This window comes from Panthera uncia, chromosome X, assembly GCF_023721935.1.
Source record: "Panthera uncia isolate 11264 chromosome X, Puncia_PCG_1.0, whole genome shotgun sequence".
Taxonomy (NCBI): Eukaryota; Metazoa; Chordata; class Mammalia; order Carnivora; family Felidae; genus Panthera; species Panthera uncia.
The window spans coordinates 66,948,019-66,970,139 of record NC_064817.1 but is presented as its reverse complement, the minus strand read 5'-3'; the positions used below and the strand labels follow the sequence as shown (position 1 = coordinate 66,970,139).

The window sequence follows — 22,121 nt, the reverse complement described above, 5'->3', positions numbered from 1 at the left end:
CAAAATACAATGGAGACGGCCATAGCAATGATTGAAGAGACAGAGGAGAGAATAGGTTGAATTAGAGATAAAATTATGGAAAAAGAGGAAGCTGAGATAAAGAGAGACAAAAAAAAAAAAAATCCAGGATCATGAGGGGATAATTAGAGAACTAAGTGATGAAATCAAATGGAACAATATCAAAATCATAGGAATTCCAGAAGAAGAAGATAGAGAGACAGGGGCTGAGGTGTACTTGAACAAATCATAGCTGTGAACTTCCTGATCTGGGAAAGGAAAAAGGCATTGAAATCCAAGAGGCACAGAGAACTCCCTTCAGACTTAACTTGAATTGATCTTCTGCAGGACATATCATAGTGAAACTGGCAAAGTACAAGGATAAAGAGAAAATTCTGAAAGCAGCTAGGGATAAACATGCTCTAGCATATAAAGGGAGACCGATAAGACTAGTGGCAGACTTATCTACTGACACTTGGCAGGCCAGAAAGGAATGGCAGAAATCTTCAATGTGTTAAACAGAAGAAATATGGGGCCAAGAATCCTTTCTCCAGCAAGTCTGTAATTCAGAATAGAAAGAGATAAAGATTTTCCCAAACAAACAAAAAATGAAGCAATTCATCACCACTAAACCAGCCCTACAAGAGATCCTAAGGGACACTCTGAGAGTGAAATGTTGCAAGGACCAAAAAGTACCAGAGACATAACTACAAGCATGAAACCTACAGATCACAATGACTCTAAACCCATATTTTTCAATAATAACACTGAAAGTAAAAGGACTAAATGCTCCAAAAAAAAAGACACAGGGAATCAGAATGGATGAAAAAAACAAGACCCATCTATTTGCTGTCTACAAGAGACTCATTTTAGACCTGAGGACACCCTCAGATTGAGAGTGAGGGGATGGAGAACTATCTATCATGCTACTGGAAGTCAAAAGAAAGCTGGAGTAGCCATACTTATATCAGACAAACTGGACTTTCAATTAAAGGTTGTAACAAGAGATGAAGAAGAGCATTATATAATAATTACAGGGTCTATCCATCAGGAGGAGCTAACAATTATAAATGTCTATGTGCTGAATACGGGAGCCCCCAAATATATAAAACAATTAATCACAACCATAAGCAACCTTATTGATAAGAATGTGATAATTGCAGGGGACTTTAATATACCACTTACAACAATGAATAGATCATCTAGACACACGGTCAATAAAGAAACAAGGGACCTGAATGATACATTGGATCAGATGGACTTGACAGACATATTTAGAACTCTGCATCCCAAAGAGACAGAATATACTTTCTTCTCGAGTGCACATGGAACCTTCTCCAAGATAGATCACATACTGGGTCACAAAACAGCCCTTCATAAGTATACAAGAATTGAAATCATACCATGCATACTTTCAGACCACAATGCTATGAAGCTTGAAATCAACCACAGGAAAAAGTCTGGAAAACCTCCAAAAGCATGGAGGTTATAGAACACCCTAATAAAGAATGAATGGATCAACCAGGCAATTAGAGAAGAAATTAAGAAATACATGGAAACATATGAAAATGAAAATACAACAATCCAAACGATTTGGGATGCTGTGAAGGCAGTCCTGAGAGGAAAATACATTGCAATGCAGGCCTATCTCAAGAAACAAGAAAAATCCCAGATACAAAATCTAACAGCACACCTAAAGGGAAGAGAAGCAGAACAGCAAAGACACCCCAAACCCAGAAGAGGAGAAATAATAAAGATCAGAGCAGAAATAAACAATATAGAATCTAAAAAACTTGTAGAGCAGATCAACAAAACCAACAGTTGTTTTTTTGAAAAAGTATACAAAATTGATAAACCTCTAGCCAGGCTTCTCAAAAAGAAAAGGGATATGACCCAAATAGATAAAATCACCAATGAAAATGGAATTATGACAACGAATCACTCAGAAATGCAAGCAATTATTAAGGAATACTATGAAAAATTATATGCCAACAAACTAGACAACCTGGAAGCAATGGACACATTCCTAAGCACCCACCCACTTCCAAAACTCAAACAGGAAGAAATGGAAAAGTTGAACAGACCCATAACCTGTGAAGAAATTGAATCAGTTATCAAAAATCTCCCAACGAATAAGAGTCCAGGACCAGATGGCTTCCCTGTGTAATGCTACCACACATTTAATGCAGAGACAATACCTATCCTTCACAAACTGTTCCAAAAAATAGAAAGGGAAGGAAAACTTCCAGACTTCTATGAATCCAGCATTACTTTGATTCCCAAACCAGATAAAGACCCACCAAAAAAGAGGACTACAGGCCAATATACCTGATGAATATGGATGCAAAAATTCTCAACAAGATACTAGCATATCGAATTCAACAGCACTCAAAAAGAATTATTAAACTATGATCAAGTGGGATTCATTCCTGGGCTGCAGGAATGGTTCAAAATTCACAAATCAATCAATGTCATACATCACATTAAGAAAATGAAAGATAAGAACCATATGATCCTGTCAATCGATGCAGAATGCATTCTGCATCCTTTCTTCATAAAAACCCTTGAGAAAATCGAGATAGAAGGAACATACGTAAACATCAAAAAAGCCATTCATGAAAAGCCCACAGCTAATATCATCCTCAATGGGGAAAACTGAGAGCTTTCCCCCTGAAATCAGGAACATGACAGGGATGCCCATTCTCACCACTGTTGTTTAACATAGTGGTGGAAGTTCTAGGATCAGCAATCAGACAACAAAAGGAAATCAAAGGCATCAAAATTGTCAATGATGAAGTCAAGCTTTCACTTTTTGCAGATGACATGATATTATACATGGAAAACCCGATAGACTCCACAAAAAGTCTGCTAGAACTGATACATGAACTCAGCGAGAGTCGCAGGACACAAAATCAATGTACAGATATCAGTTGCATTCTTATACACTAATAATGAAGCAACAGAAAGACAAATAAAGAAACTGATCCCATTCACAATTGCACCAAGAAGCATAAAATACCCAGGAATAAACCTAACCAAAGATGTCAAAGATCTGTATGCTGAAAACTATAGAAAGCTTATGAAGGAAATTGAAAAAGATATAAAAAAATGGAAAAACATTCCGTGCTCATGGATTAGAAGAATAAATATTGTTAAAATGTCAATACTACCCAAAGCTACCTACACATTCAATACAATCCCAATCAAAAATCAACTAGCCTTCTCCTCGAAGCTAGAACAAGCAATTCTAAAATTTGTATGGAACCACAAAAGACCCCAAATAGCCAAAGTAATATTGAAGAAGACCAAAGCAGCAGGCGTCACAATTCCAGACTTTAGCCTCTACTACAAAGCTGTAATCATCATGACAGCATGGTATTGGCACAGAAACAGACACATAGACCAATGGAATAGAATAGAGACTCCACAATTGGACCCACAAAAGTATGGCCAACTAATCTTTGACAAAGCAGGAAAGAATATCCACTGGAAAAAAGACAGTCTCTTTCACAAATGGTGCTGGGAGAACTGGACAGCAATATGCAGAAAAATGAAACTAGTATATTTTCTCACACCATTCACAAAAATAAACCTAAAATGGATAAAGTATTGAATATGAGACGGGAAAACATGAAAACCCTAGAGGAGAAAGCACGAAAAAACCTCTCTAACCTTGCCGCAGTATTTTCTTTATTGACACATATCCAAACGCAAGGGAATCAAAAGCAAAAATGAACTACTGGGACCTTATGAAGATAAAAACCTTCTGCACTGCAAAGGGAACAATCAACAAAACTAAAAGGCAATGGATTGAATGGGAAAAGATATTTGCACATGTCATATCAGACAAAAGGCTAGTATCCAAAATCTATAAAGAACTCACCAAACTCCACACCCAAAAAACAAAAAACCCAGTGAAGAAATGGGCAGAAAACATGAAGAGACACTTCTCTAAAGAAGACATCCGGATGGCCAACAGGCACATGAAAAGATGCTCAACATCACTCCTCATCAGGGAAATACAAATCAAAACCACACTCAGATATCACCTCACGCCAGTCAGAGTGGCTAAAATGAACAAATCAGGAGAGTATAGATGCTGGCGAGGTTGTGGAGAAACGGGAACCCTCTTGCACTGTTGGTGGGAATGCAAACTGGTGCAGCTGCTCTGGAAAACATTGTGGAGGTTCCTCAAAAAATTAAAAATAGATCTACCCTATGACCCAGCAATAGCACTGCTAGGAATTTACCCAAAGGATACTGCTGTGCTGATTGCATAGGGGCACTTGTACCCCAGTGTTTATAGCAGCACTTTCAACGATAGCCAAATTATGGAAAGAGCCTAAATGTCCTTCAACTGAATAATGGATAAAGAAATTGTGGTTTATGTACACAATGGAATACTACTTGGTAATGAGAAACAATGAAACATGGCCTTTTGTAGCAATGTGGATGGAACTGGAGAGTGTTATGGTAAGTGAAATAGTTCATAGAGAGAAAGACAGATACCATATGCTTTCACTCTTATGTGGATCCTGAGAAACTTAACAAAAGACTATAGGGGAGGGGACGGAAAAAAATTACAGAGGGAGGAAGCCAAAACATATGGGACCCTTAAAAACTGAGAATAAAATGAGGGTTGATGGGGCACAGGAGAGAGGGCAAAGTGGATGATGGGCATGGAGAAGGGCACCTGTTGGGATGAGCACTGGGTGCTGTATGGAAACCAATTTGACAATAAATTTCATATTAAAAATAAATAAATAAATAAATAAAATTACACATTTTTCAACTAATTCATAGCTTATTTTTGTCTCAAATTTTAGAATACTATCATTAATTTTAATTTAAAATACTTAATTTTCCTTATTTCATCTATTTTGTTGTGTGTGACACAAAGGGAAAATAAAATATACTTAAACATTCACTATATATGTATGTCTCTATATTTTACACAGAGTACTAAAGAAAATATAATTATTTAGCACTCAGGTATCAAAAAGTATGTATATGTGAAATATTTTATTGTATAAAAAAACTTAGAAGGCCACTTACCACATCTATCATATCTGATTCCATTTCAAGGCTGAGGTAAGACTACAAGGAAAAGTAATAAAGAAATTAGTGTTGAATATTTCATATAAATCTGTTATTCTTTTACAGTTACAGAGTAAAGTATTGAATGATAACACTTAATGTGTTTCAAATAATCTATTTCCAGGTTATAGAAAGACATCTTTCAGAATCTGAGGAAAAGCACCAATCTGAAAGCTTCTTTTAACAGATGGCTTTTTTCAATTTATATTTATTGTAATTATGATAATTTGGATTTATTCTACCATCTTATTTTGTCTTCTATGTACCCCATTTTTGTGTCCTCCTTTCATCCATCTTATCTGCATGTTATTAATATTTTTCTTAATTTTCTACTCTATTGGTCATGACATAACACATTCTATGCATGTACCTGAACCTAAGTTTTAAAATGCATAGAAAATAATCTAATCAATACCTATATCCTCCTCTGATCACTAAAATGACTTTAAAACCTTTATACTTTAATCTCCTCTCTTCCACCTTTTATATTATCATGGTCCAATATTTCAGTTCCATATATTAAACTGGCAAAATTAGTCTTAACTCTCAAATCTTATAAAATGAATGATATGTTTTATCATTTTCCTGCCAGAGTTTCTTTTTAAGAAACTTGTTTATTTATATTAAACAGATAACATACAAGTGCCATACACACACAACACACACACACACACACACACACATATTTGATATCTTTACATATGTACATACCTGCATAATCACAACAAAATTATGAATATAGAAACTATCCAGCATTTCATAAGGTTCTCTTATGCTCCTTTCCAGTCTATACTCTGAGTGGTAAGCAATATTCTATTCTATTGCATAATCAATCATTTTTGTCTACTTCAAAGCTCATACAAATGAAAACATATAGCACAATTCCTTTGTCTCTGGCTTTTTTTTTCAGTCTTTATATTATCTGTAAGAGTCATGTAGGATGAACACCTCTTGATTTTTTTAAGTTTTTATTTCAATTCCAGTTAGTTAACACACAGTGCAATATTAGTTTCAGTTCTACAATTTAGTGATTCAACACTCACATACAACACCCTGTGCTCATCAGAAGGGCACACCTTAATCCCAATAACCTATTTAACTCATCCTCATACCCACCTCCTATCTGGTAACAATCAGTTTTTTTCTGTAAAGTTAAGGGTCCACTTCTTGGCTTCTCTCTCTCTCTCCTTTTTTCCCTATGCTCATTTGTTTTGTTTCTGAAATTCCACATATGAGTGAAATCCTATAGTACTTGTCTTTCCCCGACTGACTTATTTTGCTTAACGTAATGCTCTATAGCTCCATAAACATTGTTGCAAATGATAATATCTCATTTTTTTTTGTGGCTGGGTAATATTCCATTCTATATCTATACCAACTCCTATTCCATTGTATATCTATACCAACTCCTCTTTTTTTTCCAATATATGAAGTTTATTGTCAAATTGGTTTACATACAACACCCAGTGCTCATCCCAAAAGGTGCCCTCCTCAATACCCATCACCTACCCTCCTCTCCCTCCCATCCCCTATCAACCCTCAGTTTGTTCTCAGTTTTTAACAGTCTCTTATGCTTTGGCTCTCTCCCACTCTAACCTCTTTTTTTTTTTTCCTTCCCCTCCTCCATGGGTTTCTGTTAAGTTTCTCAGGATCCACATAAGAGTGAAACCATATGTTATCTGTCTTTCTCTGTATGGCTTATTTCACTTAGCATCACACTCTCCAGTCCATTCCACTCTAACCTTTTTTTTTTCTTCCCCTCCCCCATGGGTTTCTGTTAAGTTTCTCAAGACCCACATATGAGTGAAAACATATGGTATCAGTCTTTCTCTGTAAGACTTATCTCACTTAGCATAACACTCTCCAGTTCCATCCATGTTGCTACAAAGGGCCATATTTCATTCTTTCTCATTGCCACGTAGTACTCCATTGTGTATATAAACCACAATTTCTTTATCCATTCATCAGTTGAAGGACATTTCGGCTCTTTCCATAATTTGACTATTGTTGAGAGTGCTGCTATAAACATTGGGGTACAAGCGCCCCTATGCATCAGTACTCCTGTATCTCTTGAGTAAATTCCTAGCAGTGCTATTGCTGGGTCATAAGGTAGGTCTATTTTTAATTTTTTGAAGAATCTCCACACTGTTATCCAGAGTGGCTGCACCAATTTGCATTCCCACCAACAGTGCAAGAGGGTTCCCGTTTCTCTACATCCTCGCCAGCATCTATAGTCTCCTGATTTGTTCATTTTGGCCACTCTGACTGGCGTGAGGTGATATCTCAGTGTGGTTTTGATTTCTATTTCCCTGATGAGGAGCAACGTTGAGCATCTTTTCATGTGCCTGTTGGCCATCCGGATGTCTTCTGCCCATTTCTTCACTGGGTTATTTGTTTTTCGGGTGTGGAGTTCGGTGAGTTCTTTATAGATTTTGGATACTAGCCCTTTGTCCAATTTGTCATTTGCAAATATCTTTTCCCATTCCGTTGGTTGCCTTTTAGTTTTGTTGGTTGTTTCCTTTGCTGTGCAGAAGCTTTTTATCTTCATAAGGTCCCAGTAGTTCATTTTTGCTTTTGATTCCCTTGCCTTTGGGGATGTGTCAAGCAAGAAATTGCTACAGCTAAGGTCAGAGAGGTCTTTTCCTGCTTTCTCCTCTAGGGTTTTGATGGTTTCCTGTCTCACATTCAGGTCCTTTATCCATTTTGAGTTTATTTTTGTGAATGGTGTGAGAAAGTGGTCTAGTTGCAACCTTCTGCAAGTTGCTGTCCAGTTCTCCCAGCACCATTTGTGAAAGAGACTGTCTTTTTTCCATTGGATATTCTTTCCTGCTTTGTCAAAGATTAGTTGGCCATACGTTTGTGGGTCTAGTTCTGGGGTTTCTATTCTATTCCATTGGTCTATGTGTCTGTTTTTGTGCCAATATCATGCTGTCTTGATGATTACAGCTTTGTAGTAGAGGTTAAAGTCTGGGATTGTGAAGCCTCCCGCTTTGGTCTTCTTCAAAATTGCTTTGGTTATTCGGGGCCTTTTGTGGTTCCATATGAATTTTAGGATTGCTTGTTCTACTCTCGAGAAGAATGCTGGTGCAATTTTGATTGGGATTGCATTGAATGTGTCGATAGCTTTGGGTAGTATTGACATTTTGACAATATTTATTCTTCCAATCCATGAGCAGGGAATGTCTTTCCATTTCTTTATATCTTCTTCAATTACCTGCATAAGCTTTCTATAGTTTTCAGCTTACAGATCTTTTACATCTTTGGTTAGATTTATCCCTAGGTATTTTATGCTTCTTGGTGCAATTGTGAATGGGATCAGTTTCTTTATTTGTCTTTCTGTTGCTTCATTATTAGTGTATAAGAATGCAACTGATTTCTGTACATTGATTTTGTATCCTGCAACTTTGCTAAATTCATGTATCAGTTCTAACAGAGTTCTGGTGGAGTCTATTGGATTTTCCGTGTGTAATATCAGGTCATCTGCAAAAAGTGAAAGCTTAACTTCATATTTGCCAATTTTGATGCCTTTGATTTCCTTTTGTTGTCTGATTGCTGATGCTAGAACTTCCAACACTATATGAAACAACAGCGGTGAAAGTGGACATCCCTGTGGTGTTCCTGATCTCAGGGAAAAAGCTCTCAGTTTTCCCCATTTAGGATGATGTTAGCTGTGGGCTTTTCATAAATGGCTTTTATGATCTTTAAGTATGTACCTTCTCTCCCGACTTTCTCAAGGGTTTTTATTAAGAAAGGTTGCTGAATTTTGTCAAAGGCCTTTTCTGCATCAATTGACAGGATCATATGGTTCTTATCTTTTCTTTTATTAATGCGATGTATCACATTGATTGATTTGCAAATGTTGAGCCAGCCCTCATCCCAGGAATAAATCCCACTTGATCATGGTGAATAATTCCTTTTATATGCTGTTGAATTCGATTTGCTAGTATCTTATTGAGAATTTTTGCATTCATATTCATCAGGGATATTGGCCTGTAGTCCTCTTTTTTTACTGGGTCTCTGTCTGGTTTAGGAATCAAAGTAATACTGGCTTCATAGAATGAGTCTGGAGGTTTTCCTTCCCTTTCTATTTCTTGGAATAGCTTGAGAAGGATAGGTATTATCTCTGCTTTAAACGTCTGGTAGAACTCCCCTGGGAAGCCATCTGGTCCTGGACTCTTATTTGTTAGGAGATTTTTGATGCCTGATTCAATTTCCTCACTGGTTATGGGTCTGTTCAAGCTTTCTATTTCCTCCTGACTGAGTTTTGGAAGCGTGTGGGTGTTTAGGAATTTGCCCTTTTCTTCCGGATTGTCCAGTTTGTTGGCATATAATTTTTCCTAGTATTCCCTGATAATTGCTTGTATCTCTGAGGGAGTGGTTGTAATAATTCCATTTTTATTCATGATTTTATCTATTTGGGTCATCTCCCTTTTCTTTTTGAGAAGCCTGGCTAGAGGTTTATCAATTTTGTTTATTTTTTCAAAAAAAAAAACAGCTCTTGGTTTCGTTGATCTGCTCTACAGTTTTTTTAGATTCTATATTGTTTATTTCTTCTCTGATATTTACTATTTTTCTTCTTCTGCTGGGTTTGGGGTCTCTTTGCTGTTCTGCTTCTATTTCCTTTAGGTGTGCTGTTGGGTTTTGTATTTGGGATTTTTCTTGTTTCTTGAGATAGGCCTGCATTGCAATGTATTTTCCTCTCAGGACTGCCTTCGCTGCATCCCAAAGCGTTTGGATTGTTGTCTTTTCATTTTCATTTGTTTCCATGTATTTTTTAATTTCTTCTCTAATTGCCTGGTTGACCCATTCATTCTTTAGTAGGGTGTTCTTTAACCTCCATGCTTTTGGAGGTTGTCCAGACTCTTTCCTGTGGTTGATTTCAAGCTTCATAGCATTGTGTTCTGAAAGTATGCATGGTATGATTTCAATTCTTGTATACTTATGAAGGGCTGTTTTGTGACCCATTATGTGATCTATCTTGGAGAAGGTTCCATGTGCACTCGAGAAGAAAGTATATTCTGTTGCTTTGGGATGCAGCATTCTAAATATATCTGTCAAGTCCATCTGATCCAATGTATCATTCAGGGCCCTTGTTTCTTTATTGACCGTGTGTCTAGGTGAGCTATCCATTTCTGTAAGTGGAGTGTTAAAGTCCCCTGCAATTACTACATTCTTATCAATACGGTTGCTTATGTTTGTAATTGTTTTATATATTTGGGGGCTCCCGTATTTGGCACATAGACATTTATAATTGTTAGCTCTTCCTGATGGATAGACCCTGTGATTATTATATAATGCCATTCTTCATCTCTTGTTACAGCCTTTAATTTAAAGTCTAGTTTGTCTGATATAAGTATGGCTACTCCAGCTTTCCTTTGACTTCTAGTGGCATGATAAATAGTTCTCCATCCCCTCACTCTCAATCTGAAGGTGTCCTCAGGTCTAAAATGAGTCTCTTGTAGACAGCAAATAGATGGGTCTTGCTTCTTTATCCATTCTGATACACTATGTCTTTTGGTTGGCGTATTTAGTGCATTTACATTCAGTGTTATTATAGAAAGATATGGGTTTAGAGTCATTGTCATGGCCATAGGTTTCATGCTTGTAGAGATGTCTCTGGTACTTTGTCTCACAGGATCCCCCGTAGGATCTCTTGTAGGGCTGGTTTAGTGGTGACGAATTCCTTCAGTTTTTGTTTGCTTGGGAAGACCTTTATCTCTCCTTCTATTCTAAATGACAGACTTGCTGGATAAAGGATTCTCGGCTGCATATATTTTTGTTCATCACACTGAAGATCTCCTGCCATTCCTTTCTGGCCTGCCAAGTTGCAGTAGAGAGATCGGTCACGAGTCTTATAGGTCTCCCTTTATATGTGAGAGCACGTTTATCTCTAGCTGCTTTCAGAATTTTCTCTTTATCCTTGTATTTTGCCAGTTTCACTATGATATGTCGTGCAGAAGATCGATTCAAGTTACGTCTGAAGGGAGTTCTCTGTGCCTTTTGGATTTCAATGCCTTTTTCCTTCCCCAGATCAGGGAAGTTCTCAGCTATTATTTCTTCAAGTACCCCTTCAGCACCTTTCCTTCTCTCTTCCTCCTCTGGAATACCAATTATGGGTAGATTATTTCTCTTTAGTGCATCACTTAGTTCTCTAATTTTCCCCTCATACTCCTGGATTTTTTTATCTCTCTTTTTCTCAGCTTCTTCTGTTTCCGTAATTTTATCTTCTAATTTACCTATTCTCTCCTCTGTCTCTTCAATCCGAGCCGTAGTTGTCTCCATTTTATTTTGCAGTTCATTGATAGCATTTTTTAGCTCCTCCTGGCTGTTCCTTAGTCCCTTGATCTCTGCAGCAAGAGATTCTCTGTTGTCCTTTACACTGTTTTCAAGCCCAGCGATTAATTTTATGACTAGTATTCTAAATTCACTTTCTGTTATATTGTTTAAATCGTTTTTGATCTGTTCGTTAGCTGTTATTTTCTGGACGTTTTTCTGAGGGGAATTCTTCTGTTTGGTCATTTTGGATAGTCCCTGGAGTGGTGCGGGACTGCGGGGCACTTCCCCTGTGCTGTCTTGAATAACTTGCGTTGGTGGGCGGGGCCGCAGTCAGACCTGATGTCTGCCCCCAGCCCACCGCTGGGGCCACAGTCAGTCTGGTGTGTGCCTTCTCTTCCCCTCTCCGAGGGGCAGGAATCACTGTGGGGTGGCGTGGCTGGTCTGGACTACCTGCACACTGCCAGGCTTGTGGTGCTGGGGATCTGGCATATTAGCTGGGGTGGATTGGCAAGATACACAGGGGCAGGAGGGGCAGGCTCAGCTCGATTTTACTTCAGAGATCTGCTTCAGGAGGGTCCCTGCGGCACCGGGAAGGAATCAGACCTGCTGGAGGGACGGATCCACAGAAGCACAGTGTTGGGTGTTTACAGGGTGCAAGCAAGTTCCCTGGCAGTAACTGGTTCCTTTTGGGGTTTTGGCTGGGGAATGGGTGAGGGAGATGGCGCTGGCGAGCGCCTTTGTTCCCCGCCAAGCTGAGCTCTGTCCTCTGGGGCTCAACAACTCTCCCTCCCATTGTCTTCCAGCCCTCCCATTCTCAGAGCCGAGCTGTTAGCTTATAACCTTCTAGATGTCAAGTCCCGTTTGCTGTCAGAACACCCTCCGTCCAGCCCCTCCGCTTTTGCCAGCCAGACTCCGGGTCTTTGCTTGGCCGGCGGGCCACCCCTCAGCCCCAGCTCCCTCCTGCCAGTCTGTGTATCGTGCACTGCCTCTCTGCCCTTCCTACCCTCTTCCGTGGGCCTCTTGTCTGTGCTGGGCTCCGGAGACTCCGTTCTGCTAGTCTTCTGGCAGTTTTCTGGGTTATTTAGGCAAGTGTAGGTGGAATCTAAGTGATCAGCAGGACGAGTGGTGAGCCCACGTCCTCCTATGCCGCCACCTTCCCAGGAACACTATACCAACTCCTCTTTATCCATTCATCAGTCATTGGACATTTGGGCTCTTCCCATTATTTGGCTATTGTAGATAATGCTGCTCTAAACATCAGGGTATATGTATCCATTTGAATCTGTATTTTTGTATCCTTTAAGTAAATACCTAGTAATGCAATTGCTGGATCACAGGGTAAATTCTATTTTCAACTTTTTGAGGAACCTCCGTACTGTTTTCTAGAGTGGCTACATGAGTTTGCATTCCCATCAATAGTTCAACAGGGTTATCCTTTCTCCACATCCTCACCAACATGTGTTCTTTCTTCTGTTGTGGATTTTAACCATCCTGACAGGTGTGAGGTGATATCTTCTTGTAGTTTTGATTTATTATTTCCCTGATAATCAAAGATGTTTATCATCTTTTCATGTGTCTGTTGGCTATTTGAATGTCTTCTTTGGAAAAATGTCTATTCATATCTTCTACCCATTTTTAATTGGATTATTCATTTTTTGGGTGTTGAGTTTTATAAGTTTATATATTATGAATATTATTCCTTCACCAGGTATGCCATTTTCAAATACTTTCTCCCATTTTGTAGGTTGCCTTTTAGTTTTGTTGATTATTTCCTTTGCTGTGTAGAAGTTTTTTATTTTGATGAAGTCCCAATAGTTTGTTTTTACATTTGTTTCCCTTGCCTCAGGACACATATCTTGTAAGAAGTTGCTATGGCCAAATATCAAAGAGGTTACTGTCTGTATTCTTTAGGATATTAATGGTTTCATGTCTCACATTTAGGTCTTTCACCCATTTTGAATCTATTTTTGGGTATGGTGTAAGAAAGTGGTCTAGCTTCATTCTTTTACATGTTGCTGTCCAGTTTTCCCAACACCTTTTGTTGAACAGACATTCTTTTTCCCATTGGATATTCTTCCCTCCTGCTTGTCAAAGATTAACTGAACATATAGTTATAAGTTCATTTCTGGGTTTTCTATTCTGTTCCATTGATCTATGTGCCTATGTTCCTGTCATTACCATACGGTTTTGATCACTATGGATTTGTAATATAATTTGAAGTCTGGAATTGTGATGCCTCCGGATTTGCTTTTCATATTCAAGATTCTTGTGGGTCTTCAGGATCTTTATGGTTCCATACAAGTTTTAGGATTGTTGGTTCTTGTTCTGTGAAAAATGCTGGTGGTATTGTGATAGGGATTACATTAAATGTGTAGATTACTTTGGGTAATATAGACATTTTAACAATATTTGTTCTTCCAATCCATGAGCACAGAATATCTTCCCATTTCTTTGTGTCATGTTCAATTTATTTCATCAGCATTTTCTATTTTTCAGTAATACAGCACTTTCACCTCTTTGGTTGAACACCACTTAGTATCAGTTCTACATGTTATATATTTTCCATCTTTTCAATTTCTATCTTCTGTATCCACATATGTAAACTGTACCTCTTATAACATAATTTAGGTCTACTTTTAATACATTCTTAAAATATTTGTCTTTTAAATGGTGTGCTAAACTATTTACATTTAAGGTAATTGCTGATATAATTGTGTTTATATCAATCAGTTTTATAGCATTTGTTTGGTCTGTATTTTATCTGTTATTTGTTTCTTTATTCCAATTTCTTGGAGGATTTTTTGGATTAATTATTGCACTATTCCATTTTTCTCATGTATAATGTTTTGACTTATTCTTTTTCTAAATTTGAGGATAATTTACACACAATGTTACATTAATTATATTAGTTACAGAAACAAATAATGTTTCCTTTAATATTATTTCCATCCTTATTGTAGTGTAAGCTTGTCAGGTGTGGTTTGGGAAACTGTGTGTCTTCAAGATCTTTCAGGGGTACATTAGGTCAAAATTATTTTCATAATAATGAGATTATTTGACTTATTTGCTTTCCTTATTCATTAGTATAGAATGGGGAACTCCAGAGTTTTATGCCATGTAATATGACAACATATTAAATGCAGAATATGAATATCGAACTATCTTCTATTAAATCACAATTAAAAGGATTTGAAAAATATACAAAATATAATTCTTATTTTTTTGTTTTAGAAATACTTACTTTTTAAAAACATAATCTTTATTTTAACAAGTAATGGGTCTATTACAACATTAAAAATAATGTGTTTAACAGTTTATTAGTGTGAATTTTTTTCTAAATATATTTTATTTTTTATTAAATTTTTAATTTTAATTCCAGTATAGCTAACATACAATGTTATATTAGTTCCATGTTTACAATATAGTGATTAAACAATTCTATCTATCATAACTCAGTGCTCATCATAAGTATACTATTAATCTCCTTCACCTATTTCACCCATCACCAACCTCCTCTCTGATAAGCTTTATTATAAATGAATATCCTCCATTAGTTATTATTTTCAGCAAGAGCATTTTTTACTTGAATCATAATTATTAATACACAGTCCTAAAATATATATATAAAACATTCCATCCAATAAAAACAGAATACACATTTTCTTCAAGTATACACAGAAGAATCCCCTGATTAAATCACATAAACAGGAAATAACAAATATTACAATTTTAAGAAGGCTATAACCTTGCCAAGTATATTTTCCAACCACAATGTTACAAAATTAAATATCAACAATAAAGCTGGAAAAACTACAAGTAAATATTAAATATATAATATGTATATATTAAACAACAAACAACTTACAAGCAAGAAACCAAATAACAAATCAAACAGCAAATCAAAATATGTCTCAAAACAAAGAAGAAAGGAAACACAGTATTCCAAAACTTATGTAGTGCAGCAAAAGCAAATGGTAGAGTGAAATTTATGCTGTAAATGATTACATTAAGAAAAATAGTTCAATTAAACAACTTATCTTATTATACCACCAGGAACTAGAAAAAGAAGAAAGCTAGCTGAGATTTAGCAGAGGAAAGAAATAACAAAGAAAAATGAGAAATATGAATGAAGTCATATGGTATTTGTCTTTATCTGACTGACTTATTTCACTTAGCATAATCCACTTTAGCTCCATCCATGTTGTTGCAAATGGCAAGATATCATCCTTTTTGATAGCTGAGTAATATTCCATTATATATATATATATATATATATATATATATACCTATCTTCATCCATTCATCAGTCGATGGACATGTGGACTCTCTCCATAATTTGGCTATTGTTGGTAATGTTGCTATAAACATTGGGGTGCATGTGCCCCTTTGAATCAGTATTTTTGTATGCTTTGTTTAAATACCTAGTAGTGTAATTGCTGGGTCATAGGGTAGTTCTATTTTTAACTCTTTGAGGAACCTCCATACTGTTTTTCAGAGTGGCTGCAGCAGTTTGCATCCCCACCAACAGTGTAAGAGGGTTCAACTTTTTCTGCATCCTGGCCAACATCTGTTGTTTCTTGTTTTGTTAGTTTTAGCCATCCTGACAGATGTGAAGTGGTTTAAGAAATAAAACAAATGAACATAGAGGAAGGGGAAAAAGGAGAGAAAGAGGGAAGCAAACCATGAGAGACTCTTAAATATAAAGAACAAACTGAGGGTTGATGGAGGGAGGTGGTCAGGAGATGGGCTAATGGGTGATGGTTAAAGAGATCACATGCTGTGATAAGCACTGGGTGTTGTATGTAAATGATGGATCACTAAATTCTACACCTGAGACCAATTTTCCCATATATGTTAACTAAAATATAAATACAAACTTTAAATAAAAAAGAAAAATCAGAAATCAATATGAGACCAGAATAAATAATAACATAATACATTATCTAAGAAAAAAAGAGAAGATTCAAAAACAAAAATGAGAAATGAAAGAGAAAACAATTCAACAGATACTCACAGAAATACACAGTGTGAGAACAGATTACTATTAACAATTACATACTAAAAACATCAGATAACTTAGGAAAAAGAAAACACAGGTAACTCCTAAAGACACACAAGTTACCAAGATTGAATCATGAATCTTGAATCCAAGAAATGGGAAATCCTAGATCAATAACAGAAATGAAGTTTGCATTATGAATCAAAAGCTCCCAGCACAGAAAAGCCCAAGACCATATGGTTTAATTATTGAATTCTACCAAATATTTTAAAAATAATAATTAATGACAATCTTTATCAAAACTATACAAATAATGGAATATAGGGAACACATTCAAAATCATTCCAAGAGGCCAGTACTATCCTGATATCAAAGCAGGATAAAAATAATACAAGAGAAATAAAGTCTAGTTTTCTGATATAAGTATTTCCACTTCAACTTTCTTGTGACATCCATTTGCATGATAAATGTATCTCCACCCCCCCCCCAATTTTCAAACTGCAGGTGTCTTTAAGTCTAAAATGAGTCTCTTGTAGGCAGCAAAAACATGGATTGTTTTAAAAATCAATTCTGACAAACTATGTCTTTTGATTGGAGCATTTAGTCCATTTACATTCAAAGTAATTATTGATAGATATGCATTTATTGTCATTTTATTACCTGTTTTGCCATCTAGAGATTTTCTCTGACATTTTCTCATCTTTTTTACTTTTGGTCTCTCTTTCAACTCAAAGAATCCTCTTTAATATTTCTTGCAGGGCTGGTTTAGTGGTCATGAACTCTTTTTAGTTTTGTTTGTCTGGGAACACTTTTTATCTCTTCTTATATTCTGAATTATAGTCTTGCTGGATAGAGTCTTCTTGGGTGCAGATTTTCCCAATTCATCACATTGAATATACTGTGCCACTTCCTTCTGGCTTGCCAAGTGTCTGTTGAGAAATCTTCAGCTAGCCTTATGGGTTTTCCCTTGTAAACTAAGAACTACTTTTGTCTTGCTCCTTTTAAGATTTTTTTCTTTATCACTATATTTTTAAATTTTTTTTTCCAACGTTTTTTATTTTTTTATTTTTGGGACAGAGAGAGACAGAGCATGAACGGGGGAGGGGCAGAGAGAGAGGGAGACACAGAATCGGAAACAGGCTCCAGGCTCCGAGCCATCAGCCCAGAGCCTGACGCGGGGCTCGAACTCACGGACCGCGAGATCGTGACCTGGCTGAAGTCGGACGCCTAACCGACTGCGCCACCCAGGCGCCCCATATATTTTTAAAATTAATTGCAATATGTCTTGGTGTTGGACTTTTGTTTATCTTGAAGGGAGTTTGTGCCTTCTAGGTCTGAATTTCTCTGATGCTTAGTGAAGTTGAGTAACTTTTCATGTGTTTGTTGACCATCCGTATGTCTTCATTGAAAAATATACATTCAGGCCCTCTACCCATTTTTTAATTGGATCATTTGTTTTTCTGGTGCTGGCTTGTACAAGTTCTATATATATTTTAGATATCAACCCCGATCAGATATATCATTTGCAAACATCTATCATTCAGTAGATTCCCTTTTTGTTTTGTTGATTATTTCCTTCACTGTGGAGAAAAGTTTGTATTTTGGTATAGTCCCAGTAGTTTTTTCTCATTTCCCTTGTTTCCCTTATCCGCGAAGATATATCAAGAAAAATGTTGTTACAGCCAAGGTTCAAGAGACTAATGTATGTTTTCTTCTGGGAGTTTTATGGTTTTAGGTTTCACACTTAGCTATTTAATCCATTTTGAGTTTATATTTGTGTATGGTGTAAGAAAGTGGTCCACTTTTTTTTTTTGGCATGTAGCTGTCCTATTTTCCCAGCACAACTTATTGAAAAATAATGTATTTTATTCATTGTATAATCTAGCTTCCTTTACCATAGATTAATTGACCATACAAGTATGAGTTTATTTATGGATTCTCTATCTTGTTGCATTGATCTACATGTCTTTTTTTGTTCCAGTACCATACTATTTGATTACTATAGGTTTGTAGTGTATATTCAAATGTAGGATTGTGATACCTCCAAATTTGCTCTTTTATTTCTTAAGTTTTTTTTTTTAACTACTTGGGATATTTTGTGGTTCCATAAATTTTTTTAGGATTATCTATTCTAATCCTGTGAAAAAAATTAGCATTTTGATAAGGATTGTATTGAATTTATAGAATGCTTTGTGTAGTATGAACATTTTAATAGTATTAATTATTCTAAACCATGATGAGCAAGGTATAGCTTTCCATTTGTTTTGTCTTTAATGTTTTTCATTAGTGTTATATAGCTTTCAGAGTGGAGGACTTTATCTTTCTTGATTAAACTTATTACCAGGTATTTTATTGTTTTTGGCACAATTGTAAATGGGACTGTTTTCTCTATTTCTCTTTATGCTACTTTGCTATTAGTGTATAGACTCACAACAGATTTTTGTGTATTAATTTTGTATCCTGAAATTTTATTGAATTCATTTATTAGTACTAATGTTTTTTTTGATAGTGTCTTTAGGATTTTCTATGTATGGTATCATTTCATCTGAAAATAGTAACAGAGTTATTTCTATGTTATCATCTGAAAATAGTAAAAGAGTTATTTCTATGTTACCAATCTGGATGCCTTTTATTTCTTTTTATTGTTTAATTGCTACAGCTAGGACTTCCAATTGAATAAAAATTTTGGGAGTGGACATCCTTGTTGTTTCTGATCTTAGATGAAAAGTTTTCAGTCTCTCACCACTCAGTATGTTGTTAGCTGTGGGTGTGCCACATATAGCCTTTATTATCTTGAGGTATGTTCCCTCTAAACCCACTTTGTTGTTTTTATCATGATGTTGAAATGTAAAATACTTTTTCTGTGCTACTGAGGTGATCATATGATTTTTATCCTCCATTTTATTAATGTGTTGTACCATATTGATTGGTTTGTTTATATTGAACCATCTTTGCACCCCTGGAATAAATCCTACCTGATCATAATGAATGGCCCTTTTAATGTATTATTGAATTCAGCTTGTTAATTTTTTGAGGCTTTTCCATCTATGTTCATCAGGAATATTGGCCTGTAGATTTCTTTTCTTGTAGTGTCTTTATCTGGTTTTGATATCAGGGTCATGCTGGCCACAATAAAATAATGTGGAAGCTTTCTTTTCTAACTTTTGGAATAGTTTGAGGAAAGTAGGTGTCAACTCTTCTTTGAATTTTAACTATAATTCACTTATGAAGCCATCTGGGCATGTACTTTTTTTTGTTGGGAGTTTTTCAATTACTGATTCAATTTCATTTGTACTAATCAGCCAGTTCAAATTTTGTATTTCTTCCTGATTCAGTTTGGAAGATTGTATTTCTAAGATTTATCCATTTCTTCTAGGCTGCCCAATTTGTTGCCATATAACTTTTTACAGTAGTCTCATAATCCTTTTTATTTCTGTGTTGTTGGCTTTTACTTCTCTTTCATTTCTGTTTTGTTGTTGTTGTTTGCTTTTGTTTGTTTATTTGGTTTCTTAGTTAAGTCCTCTCTTCTTTTTCTTGATGAGTCTGGTTAAAGGTTTATCAATTTTGTTTATCTTTTCAAAGAACCAGCTCTCCATTTCCTTGATTTTTCTATTGTTTTTTTAAATCTTTATTTCATTTATTTCTACTGTTTTATTATTTCCTTCCTTCTATTAACTTTGGGCTTTGTTCTTTTTTGTTGTTTTTGTTCCCTTAGGTGTAAGGTTAGATTGCTTATTTGATATTTTTCTTGTTTTGTTTTGTTTTGTTTTTGAGATAAGCTTGTATTGATATAAACTTTACTTTTATACTGATTTTCCTGTGTCTCAAGACTTTGGACTGTTGTGTACTCATTCACATTTGTTTGCATGTATTTTTTTTATCTCTTTGATTTCATTGACCACATTGGTTATTAGCAGCATGTTGTTTAGCTTCCTTGTCTTTGTGCATTTCTTTTCCCCACTTTTTTCTTATAATTGATTTCATACCATTGTGGTTGGAAAAGATTCTTGATATTATTTCAGTCTTCTTACACTTATTGAGACTTGTTTTGTGACCTAAAATGATCTCTCCTGGACAAGGTTCCATGTGCACTTAGAAAGAAATTTTTCTGCTGTACTTGGATGAAATATTCTGTATATATCAGTTAAGTACTTCTCATCTACTGTGTAGGCCAAAGCCACTGTTTCCCTATTGATTTTCTGTCTGGATGTTCTATGCATTGATGTAAATAGTGTGTTTAAGTCCCCTACTAATATTTTATTACTAATGTATTACTGTCAATTTCTTCCTGAATGTCTGTCAGCATTTACTGTATGTATATAGGTGGCTCTAAGTTGGGTGCATAGATATTACAATTATTATATACTCTTGTTGAATTGATCCCTTTGTCATAATTAATGTTGTTCTTTGTTTCTTGTTACAGTCTGTTTTGAAGTACATTTTGTGTGATATAATATTTCTACCCAACTTTATCTTCACTTCCATTTGCATGGACTCTTTTTTCATTCCCTCACTTTCATTCTGTAAGAATATTTAGGTTTGAAGTGAATCTCTCATTGGCATCATATAGGTGGATCTTGTGTTTTTGATCCATTCAGTCACCTATGACTTTTGATTGAAATATTTAGTCCATTTCCATGTAATTACTGATTTGTATGTACTAAATGACATTTTGCTGACTGTGATCTAGTTATTTTCATAGATCTTATCTGTTCCTTTCTTCTCTTTCCCCTTTCCTTAAGGTTTGATGATTTCCTTTAATGTTATGCTGGGATTATTTTGTATTTGTTTGTGTATCTATTATAGGTTTTTGGTTTGTGGTTCCCATGAGCTTCCTATATAACATCTTAAGTGTAGAGCAGTCTAGAGTAAGATAATGTATGCTTAAGGTTGATCACATTCTGAAAATAAAACTTCATTTTTACCACTCCATATTTTATCTATATGATTTCATATTTTACATAGTTTTATTTTATGAGTCCCTTAACTAATTTTCTAGATACAATTGATTTTACTGCTTTTATATTTTAAACTTAATTTAGCTTTATTTATTTATTTATTTATTGTGAGTAGGGGAGGGCCAGAGAGAGAGAGAGAGAGAATCCAATCAGTCTCCATGCTATCAGCACAGAGCCCAGTACAGGGCTTGATATTAACCATGAAATCATGACCTGAGCCAAAATCAAAAGTCAGATGCTTAACTAGCTGAGCCACCCTGCCACCCCATAAACTTCATTTTAGCTTTATAAGAGATTTGTCTACTTACTTTACTACATGTTTTCTTTTACTTGTGCAATGTTTTCCCTTTCATAATTTTCTTCTAATTTAGACTTTTTCTTTTTTCTTAAAGAAGTCCCTTTAACATTTCTGGTAAAGATGGTTTAGTGGTGAATTCCTTTAACTTTTGTCTGGGAAACTATTTCAATTCTGTATGATAACCTTGCTGAGTAGAGTATTCTTGGTTGTAAGTTTTTTTTTTTTTTCTTTTTAGTACCTCGAATATATCATGCCATTCCCTTCTGGCCTGCCATGTTATTGCTGAAAAATCAGGTGCTAGCCTAAAAGGATTTCCCTATATAATCTTATATATACGGATTTTCTGCACATAATTATATTTGCTTCTCTTTTGCTGATTTAAAAATTTTGTCTTTATGTTTAATCTTTGACATTTGAATTATTTTGTGTCCTGATGCATATACCTCTTTTGGTTCATATTGTTTGGAATTCTCTGGACTTCTGGATCTGGATGTGT

The 22,121-nt window shown here is 35.6% G+C and overlaps 1 protein-coding gene across 1 annotated transcript in view; it reads right to left on the bottom strand.

Moving 5' to 3' along the window:
- The window catches only part of LOC125931799 (uncharacterized), a 433,379-nt gene that overhangs the window by 186,872 nt on the left and 224,386 nt on the right, over positions 1 to 22,121 (bottom strand). The window contains exon 6 of the mRNA XM_049644019.1: positions 5,053 to 5,094. Coding sequence (XP_049499976.1) covers positions 5,053 to 5,094 — 42 coding nt within the window. The remainder of the gene's footprint in view (positions 1 to 5,052; positions 5,095 to 22,121) is intronic.